Source organism: Erinaceus europaeus, chromosome X (genome assembly GCF_950295315.1).
Source record: "Erinaceus europaeus chromosome X, mEriEur2.1, whole genome shotgun sequence".
NCBI lineage: Eukaryota > Metazoa > Chordata > Mammalia > Eulipotyphla > Erinaceidae > Erinaceus > Erinaceus europaeus.
Genome location: NC_080185.1, coordinates 62,782,524 through 62,791,703, shown reverse-complemented (window position 1 = coordinate 62,791,703; position 9,180 = coordinate 62,782,524). Strand labels below are relative to the sequence as shown.

The following is a 9,180-nucleotide window of genomic DNA, read 5'->3' as shown; positions in this document are numbered from 1 at the left end:
CTGGAGAGTAGTCAGAGCCACCGATGCAGAAAAGAATGATGTGCAGATGCCTTGGTTTCTGCATCCTTTCCTGTGCAGGTGTTCAGGCCATAGGCAGAGGTCTGTAAGTCCCACCCTGCCTTCAGAGTCAGTTATGGACTAAATACACCCAGTGACTGTCTTGGCCTTGCCTGCACTCACAAAGGGGACTGGGCAGCAAACAGAGGAGCAGAGAATTGGGACCGGTTCCAGGAGCAAGGATATTATTATTTTTTAATTTTTTATTTATAAAAATAAAACATTGGCAAAACCATAGGATAAGAGGGGTACAGCTTCGCACAATTCCCACCACCAGACCTCCATATACCAACCTCTCCCCTGATAGCTTTCCTATTCTTTAACACTCTGGGAGTATGGACCCAAGGTCATTGTGGGATGCAAAAGGTTGAAGGTCTGGCTTCTGTAATTGCTTCCCCACTGAACATGGGGTGGTCGATCCATACTCCAAACCTATCTCTCTTTGCCTAGTGGGGAAGGGCTCTGGGGAAGTGGAGCTCCAAGGCACATTGGTGGGGTTGTCTGTCCAGGGAAGTCTGGTCGCATCCTGCTAGCATCTGGAACCTGGTGGGTGAAAAGAGAGTTAACATACAAAGCCAAACAAATTGTTGGACAATCATAGACCTAAAGGCTGGAATAGTGCAGGTGAAGTGTTGGGGGGGGTGTCCTCCATTTTGTAGATAGCTAGTAGGCATATTTTAGTTATATTTCAAAGGGCTTGTAGCTATACTAGTGTTTTTTTTTTTTTTTTTTTTTTTTGCCTGAGCCTGAAATCTGATATGCAGGTGAATCCTAATTATTGACTGGGGAGATGATGTCATGGCTGGGAAAAGGACCAGAAAGCTGGATCAGGGAAGAGAGTAGCTCCCTAATATGGGAAAGGGGTATAAATATTACTGTAAACCCCATCAATTTGGTGTGATCTGGGGCTTACTTCGTATATAGAGCCTATTTTTTTTCCCAATCCTGGAGCAAGGAGATTATTAAAGAAGGTAGTATTGAAGATAGAATTGGGCTAGCAGACAGAACTAAGAATCTGAGAATGTACAACTGTTTGCAAAGGCAGCCCAATGTGGAAAGCAGATGTCTAGGCCCCCTAAGGGAGGCCTACCAGAGAGGAGCAGTGGTTTTATCAGTACTTAAGCCTCATTAAGGGCACCGGTCCAACAGAGGAAACCTGATGGAGGTGAGCTTATTATATCAGTGTTGACGAATCCATGTGCCAGGGCCTGGAAAGAGGCTGTTAGTACACCCATTCCAGGTGAGAGGATTCCTCAGAGTCTGTCTTAGCACCAGACACCTGTGCCAGTTGCTCATTACAAAGCATAGAGCTGATGGGAGCAAGCACAAAGGTTGCAACCCAACTGCTATCAAAATTCTTGAGGGGGTGGGGGAGGAAAAAAATTAACACTACTCTCAGTTTGAAGAAAAGAAGTCAGAGATTGAGTTCTTATAGAGCCTTAAGGCTCAGGGCACAGAGGTCTAGAGCAGCATCCTAGTGAGACCAGAAGTGGACACCAGGCATAGATGCAGCACTGATTAAAGGAAGAAGTGTTGTCAGCTAGGTCTATAGGGCTTCGAGGGAGAGGACCATTGTTGGACAAACCACATTAGACAGGACATTAGGCTTCTGTAGCACAGAAGCTAGGTTTGTTGGGTGGATTCTAAAAAGATGGGGAGGTTTGAGAGAACTGAAAAGAAACAGGGACTGCTTTTTTTAATTTTTTTTTAGCTAACCCTAGGTTCCTATTTTCCTCCAAAGGTTGCCAGTACCTTGGAATGGATGGGAATGAAGACGTTCCCCCAATGGATGGCCAGGTTAAGCACTCTCATCACTGCCATCAGTCACACTGAGAAGAACATGCAGGCAGGGCTCCACTATCCCCTTCCTGAATGTCACATAAGGTTGAGGGGAAGGGCCATTAATTAGAGTCTGTGAAAGGAAGAAGGAACTGATCCTATTTATTCTACCACGGATTAGGGACTGGTGTTTCAAGGAAGGGAGAAGACCTGCAAGGAAGTTCAACAACTGCTCCCAGGATGAAGAACATATGAAGCACTTATACATATCACTACTGTTGGCACCAATTGGTAATTGCACATGGGCTTGTGTCTGAGTAGCCTCCCATGATGTGTGAACACCCCCCAGGGTACTGATGCTCCTCTCTGGACACAGGGAGAGACAAACTGTCCAAACCATTTCCTGCCTCAGGCAGCACAGCAAGCACTGTGCTTCTTGCTTCACCAGTGTCCCTCAAAATTCCACTCCCTTCAAGAACTTGGAGCAGCCTTCAGTCCCCACCCCTTCTTGAAGCTCACACTGAGCACTGTAGCCCATATCTACCCTTGCCTTCCTTGAGCTGTGGTCAGCCTGAACTTATTAGGGGCAGGCAGTCTTGCTAATTAGAGTATATCTGGTGAGTAATTTTTCTCCACACACAAATGGTAAGTGCAAGGACAATGGCCATGTTCTTGGTTTTGCCAATCAAAGCTCACAACTTTATTGATGATGCACACAACTGTAGGGTAGGGTGGGTGAGGCTAAGTCAGGACAATACACAGATGAGGAATAGACTTTGGACTGAATAGATTCTGCATTAATCAGCTCACATAAAGGAAAGAGTAAATTAAAAAGAAAAGAAAAAGCAACATTTATACAATCTGGCCTTAGCTGCAGCAAATGTATTCGTGACATAGGCTCCCATATGGGTCTGGTCTCCACAAAATAGTCCCACCACAGGCCAGGCAAGCCTGGTGACTCTCTTCCATGATGCTCTTTCTCCCCTGTTGGCAGCTGAAGTGAACCCTCACCCCACAGGAAGAAGGTTACAAGGGAGTAAGGGAGTAGGTTACAATGAGCATTGCCTGCAGACTGCAAAACCAAACAGTGACTGAAAGCTCTGTGGAACCCGTGCAACCTGTGCCCGGCCAGCCAGTGTGTGGTCCTGGGTTTAGCAACTGTCCTGTCCACCTGGCCTTGTGGTGATGAACTGCCTCCTCGGCAGCACTCACTGCAGAGTCCTCTGATGAAGAAGACAAGTGTGTGCTCACCAGTGGGTTTGGGGCAAGTCTGGTGCCATTCTGTGTCAGGCAGCCATCTAAGAGACCAGGAAGTCTGGGAGAGCCTGTGTGCTTCCGTTCCTGATAAAGAGGGGCATGAATGAGAGGAGTGCTGGGGCCCCCAGCAGCTGCCCTGGCAGGACTGGCTCTTCAGACAAAGCCAGAGGTGGTTTCAAAGCCTGGACCTCAACACATCTACTTCCCTCTGCTGCTGTGACAGGAAGCTTCCAGTCTGAAACAGACTTGGCAAGTGTGTTATTAAGAACTGTCAGGCTGATTAGCAAATTTAAACTGGCCTGCTGCAGAAATGAGGTGTAAGAGTGTGACACCATCTCCAGGCACACTTCACTGATGGACATCTTAGTCTGGCCCTGATTCTCAGCACTCATATGCAGGTTATCTGGGGCACACAAAGCCTTCTCCTTAAGAGTAGGGTTGGGAGTGGGGATTGTGTTTCCAACAAAGGAGAGTCTGGCCAAATGACTATTGACAGTGTGGATAAATGAAAAGCCGGCATCCTTGGGCTGAGCACACAACACTTTTCCCTGAATGGAAGGATATTTGAAGAGGCCAAGAACATAAGTGACATTTTTAAAGCTCTGAGCACTCTGAGTACTTTTATGTTCATAGGGGAAAGGACGCTGTTTTATGGGGTGTGTTCTTTTGGCCTTGCCCCCACCTGAGGGCCTGTCCTCAGTGCCACCAGGGGCCCCAGGCTCTGTCCAGTCCCCATCCTCACTCCAAGGCTGAGCCATAGTGGTGAAATCAAACCAAATCTCAGGCTCTTCCTCATCCAGCTCTGGGTCATCATCCCATTCTTCTTCCTCCTCATCCAACTTCTCACTGTCCTCTCTTCCTATGGTTAGTCTGTAAACACAGTAGCAGGCACCAGCCCCAATCATCAGTCCTGCTGCCATCCAACCCACTTCCCGAGCCCTTCCCATGGTCAAGTCTGCCACTTGGGTAGGACAGCAGAGTTCCTTGTTCCACCTGAATGAAAAGAACACTCAGGGCCAGGGTGAGTGATGCTGAAGAGTAGTTGTCTTCAGTGTCTCCCACGCTCCTGCAGCTGCCTGGTGATGAATCTGTGGGTGAACAACAGTATTAGGGCACTGGGCTCTGTCTGAGTTTAATGTCTCATCAGACAGTGTGAAGTTTGGCTTCTAGGTGGAGAGTAGTGGGTTACTATGAAACTATTTCTTTGTTCTTTCTTGTACCTCTCTCTACCATTAGTGCACATCATTTCCCTTTCAGGCCTCTCAGAGTAGGGCAGAAGGTGGGCCTGGACTAAAATAGTCAGGAGGGTGACAAGGGGAAGACTAAACCTCTGGGTGTCTCCTCCACCCCTCACCCCACCCCCAAATTCACAGGCAAATTCACTAAGCTCTACCAAAGTCAGGCAAATCCTTTCTTCTCTTCTCTTCTGCTGCTAATGCTCTTGCCACAGTGACTGAGGGACACTCTAGCAGAAGGGTTGGGGGGGAGCAGATAAATGATGGGTAGTGGGGAATTTAGTGTGTAGTGACTAGATCAGCACTGAGAGCACAGTCCCAGTACTGCAATTCTGAATTTTTGGTCTTTGAGGTTATTATTTCTCACACCTTCCTCCCCTTTTTCTAAAGTGGGTTTCCCCTGGCATCCCTTCCCCCTCTCCCACCCTCACCTCTACCCGCACCCCCAGTCGTCCGCCATTTCCCAGGCGAAGACCGCCACACCCCTTTCCCTGCACTGAAATGGGAGGGGGTGTGAAAAAAGCAGGGGCCGGGAGAGGGCGACCTGAAGCCGACCCGTGCTGATCGCAGCCCTTCCTCCTCTACCATCTCCACGTTGGGATGGGGTGGGGGAGGGCAGGGTTCATCCCACCCTTCGCACCGACCTGACCAACAGGGTCCCAAGGTAGTTTGTTTCTCCCTTTTCCAGGACTTTTGCGGCGACTCACGGGGTCCACACACGGACAGACCTGCAGAAAGACCGGGGACCAAGGGGCAGAGTGCTTGATGGACGGAGCAGCGCTAGGGACGCCAGCGCCCTGATCACGGAGACTTTCCTCCCATTCCCCATAACCGCCATCCACTCCCCGTATCCTCCGCCCCAAGTCCGACAGTTCTTGCAAGTAAAATGGGCAAGGGGGAGGGATATGTGGAGGGAGAGGGGCGGTATTTGGAAAGTCCATGAGAAGGGGGACCCAGCCCCCCATTGGCCCAAATCTGGATCCATGGCGCTTTTGACCCTTTCTCACCACCACCTCCCTCCCAGCAGAAACCGTGCTGGCACCGACCTGCACTGCTCAGGCTACATACAGTTCCCTTCTTCCTTCACACGCCTGCGGAGTAATAGGGGGCTGGTACCCAGACGGAGGCGACTAGCAAGACTTATGTTCTAGGCAGCTCTTGGTCACGTGACGACCACGTCACTAGCGAGCCCTGGCCCCCAATTTCCACTCCCACAAGCAGTGCGGCAGGCGCCAGCTTGCCTTGTACCTCCCCCCACCCCCATCCACTGGGTCTTGTTACTCTTTTTTTTTTTTCTTTAACAATGCCATAATACAGAAAAAGGCTAAAGGCTCTGGTGTGTGAATTTGCTTTTCTCTAGTTGCAAAAAGGGGTAGTATCTCCCTGGGTTTATACATACTTTTTGGAGAACTGTCTCATTTTTTTTTTCTTGGCTCTGAACCTACTGTCTCTCTTTCTTAATTTTGACCCCTTTCCACAGGCAGTATGCACCAAAAATTAGGAGGGAGGGCAGAAAAGGAAGTCCAAGTAGTATTGAAATTTTCACTGATCTCTTTGGTTCATTTATGCTCTATTTCATTGTTTCTAGTTTTTTATTGACTTAAGTTCAACTATTTTGTGATTAAAAAAGATAATCAAGTCATATCATTTGGAAAAAGAACCCAAACTTTAAATAAATATACGCATCATTGCATATAAATAAGCAAGAGTTCCCGGCTTAGAGTCCTAAGTGATTTTTTAAATTTGATTTGAACCACACTGAAAATACTTCCTTCTGACTGCACAGGAAATAAAACAACAATTTTCAAACAGCATATTAAAATTTAAACCCTACCCTTATAAGCAAAACTAGCATGCTTTCAATATAATTTGTGAGCTGATGGATAAAATGAATATATATTACGGTGATTCAAATGTCTTAATTGTGACCCTCTCAGATTTATTTTCTTTATTTGTTTGTGACAAAAAGGGGAGAGAACCATAAAATCACTTTGCCACATGTGATGCCTTAGATCAGACTTGGGGCCTCATATTGAGAGTCCAATACTTTATCACTGCACCACCTCCCATGCTGTATTTGTGACCTTTTTAAATATGTGAACCACTAACACTCTTCCTGGCCGAACTCAGCATTATTAGGTGTCAGTTGAGTGAGATCTTCATAAAACACTACTGGGTGACTTTCATGCTGGCTTCAAAAAGCAATATTTATGCAGACCCCAATTTCATAGGGATCTTACATGTTCAGAAGGACATCACAAATTGGAGTCTCCACAGATTAACTTGCTTTTCATTCAGAGATCTTTAAAATCTATTATGGAGTTTCATGGTGCAGCCCACAGATGATCCTAAAATTAGAGAATTCCCACTGATAGAGATAAGCAAAGCAGGTGGAGCTTTCATTGCATCACCACACTGTTGAGATAGCTCCAATATCTGACATCTGTTTACTGTGTCATTGTAGTAGCCACTAGAGAGAATGGTGAGGGTCTGTGCCTGACTCAATCACTGCAACACCCTGAGATTCATGCCATCCATTTTCCCCTCATAACACACACACACACACACACACACACACACACACACACACACACACACACACACAGAGAGAGAGAGAGAGAGAGAGAGAGAGAGAGAGAGGAGGGGAGATTGAGATTACAGGATCTCAAAGAGTTACCAAGAGAAAGAGGTTTTTCATACCCTCTTTCTGTTACTATTTTGCTGAACCACCCTGGGAGCCCCTCAGTATAATCACAGACCTTATGGACAAAGTATGCAGAAGTTAGTCCCCAGACTTCCAGCAGTCCAAGCTAGGGAGTCAGGCTCTAAATATAGACCCTCAGGCAGGCTCTTTCTTAGAACATTGAAATACTACACTGTACAGGAAGCTCCCCAATTGAGGGGCCCCTGTGTGTGGGAGGCCCTTTTGGAGGTGAGCCTGGGAGCTCAGAGTGACTTGCTGGTGAATATTCAGAAGTCAAAAACATACCACAGAATTCTGGCCTTCCTCAGATGTTTATATAGTACAAATTTACTTACCAGAATAGTATCTTATCTCTTTAAACCCTTTCTCCACTTCATTTGTTATTTATTTCACCATTATCTCCCTTTTCTATTCTTTTCATCACTCTGTTTACTTCTCCTAGACAAATGAATCCCATTTATGAATGCTTGCTCTAACAGAACTTTCCTGTTTAATTGTCCACCATTCCACTTTTGACTGCAAAGTATTTCTGCAAGTGGCTTTGGTTCATTCGAATATACACATTAGAAAGAACTATGTAAAGTTTAACATAGACTTGAATCTACAGTAGAAAATGAATTTACAGTGAAGATTAATGTTCATAAATTCTAGCAAGGCTTCAAGGGCAAATAATTCACTTATATGTCCCCCTCCCTTTTGGTATATTTTCAATTATTCTAATGAATAATCCATAACCATCAGTGACCTGGTCAGATCTTTCTCATTTCAGTCCACTCCCTCATTAAAATTTCCTATTCCCCATAGGAATGGCAACCCTTTCAATTCTCTCTCCCTCTCCCTCTCCTTCAACCTCTCCTTCACCTTCTCCCTCCCTGTCACTTTTACCCATACAGCTAACATTTGAAATCTACTTTGATCTCCATTATACATGTATCAACAAATATTTATTTAAGGACACGCTGTTTGCTTGACATAAAGTTTCAAGAGAGAAGGAGGAAAATCCTCAAGCAGCTCTTAGACAAGCCTGCTAAAAGTTTCTGAGTCTGCAAAAGACTGCGTAAAGCCCCTGCAAAAAGGAACCTTTTGGCTTAGCTCAGTATGTAGTCACATGTGATTCATGATTTATAAAGTACCCCCAAACAAAACACTAATCGAATTGTAGAGAATGAGAAAAATAAATCATTGCAGACTGTTATCATAAAGTCTATATTACTTTTGCTTTGTGATTTTTTTATATTATGTGTTAATTTGTTTGTTGGAAACAACAGAAACCAAGCGTGGTCAACTTCAACTATGAGGGGATTTTGGAAACCAGGCTCAATTCTGAGGGGTAGTTAAGAAGAACTGATAGATCCTCTTCTCAGGATGACATGATTTTTACTGATTTTTAAAAGTTTTTTATTTTTATTTTTGGGCCAAGGTTTAAATTGCTAGTAAGAGAGTATTAAGTTAGTCTGTCTGGGGCAGCTTTTTCTGACTGGGGAAAATCGGAGTGTGTAAAATGTATTTCCTTTCTTTTTCCGGAGAAAAATGTAAACTGTTTCAGATGTTGTTGTCCTGGATGTGCTGTGTCCTGGCTTTTGACTAGTTTCGATATAGTAACCCCTTGTTCAGTTATGACTTGAGGTTCTGTGATCCGATTTGTCAACCCATGCTTTAGTTATCATTTCTCAATAATTGAACATTTGGAAGATACAGTTCTGAAAGGATGATGTGCAAGTTTGTTTTTGAGCCAAAGCTACCTGTCTGGCTTTCCTGACAGGATTCTCTATAAGGTTTCCTCAAGAGTTCAGGGTCTGGCCCTCAGAGTTGCATGAACAATGCCTGATTTTGTCTGTATGCTGAGAGCACATACTTATAGAGGCCTATGGTAAACCCATATGCAATTGCCCAAACTCATGGATCTTTCCATTCTCTCTCTTTAAGTAGATCACAAGGGAAGATAGGTCTCAACAGCAGTGTTTAACTGAGTAACTTACCCTGAGAAATACAACTTACAGGGGTTCTGGAGATCTGTCAGTCTTACTGGCCTGTTCCTTCCTTGTAGGCGAAGTACTGCTTGGGAAGCCACAATCTCAGAATGTTGCTTGGTGTGCTTGCAAGGCATTGGTTCACCTTAAGAGGCTTTCAGTTAAGGAAGCTTAAAGT

General features: G+C 45.3%; 1 protein-coding gene across 4 annotated transcripts; it reads right to left on the bottom strand.

The window, feature by feature from the left end:
• Nucleotides 1-242: 242 nt before the first annotated feature.
• Nucleotides 243-5,527, bottom strand: ARMCX6 (armadillo repeat containing X-linked 6). 4 transcript variants are annotated; one of them, XR_009547597.1, is made up of 5 exons: nt 5,375-5,527; nt 4,973-5,056; nt 3,088-4,181; nt 1,810-1,925; nt 243-600 (listed from the first exon to the last, which is right to left on the bottom strand). XR_009547597.1 is itself a non-coding variant. In XM_060183278.1 (4 exons), the coding sequence occupies exon 3, from the start codon at nt 4,038-4,040 to the stop codon at nt 3,135-3,137; it is 906 nt and encodes a 301-aa protein (XP_060039261.1). In that variant the 5' UTR covers nt 4,041-4,181; nt 4,973-5,056; nt 5,375-5,527; the 3' UTR covers nt 246-600; nt 3,088-3,134. The 4 variants fall into 4 exon arrangements, 2 of the variants coding, with proteins under 2 accessions (XP_060039261.1, XP_007538076.1); XR_009547596.1 differs by lacking the exon at nt 1,810-1,925 and having other exon boundaries at nt 246-600; nt 3,008-4,181; XM_060183278.1 differs by lacking the exon at nt 1,810-1,925 and having other exon boundaries at nt 246-600.
• Nucleotides 5,528-9,180: the final 3,653 nt, after the last annotated feature.

Excerpts from the sequence above, each read along its gene's own strand:
- ARMCX6 (XM_060183278.1), bottom strand. The coding sequence starts at position 4,040 with ATGGGAAGGGCTCGGGAAGTGGGTTGGATGGCAGCAGGACTGATGATT.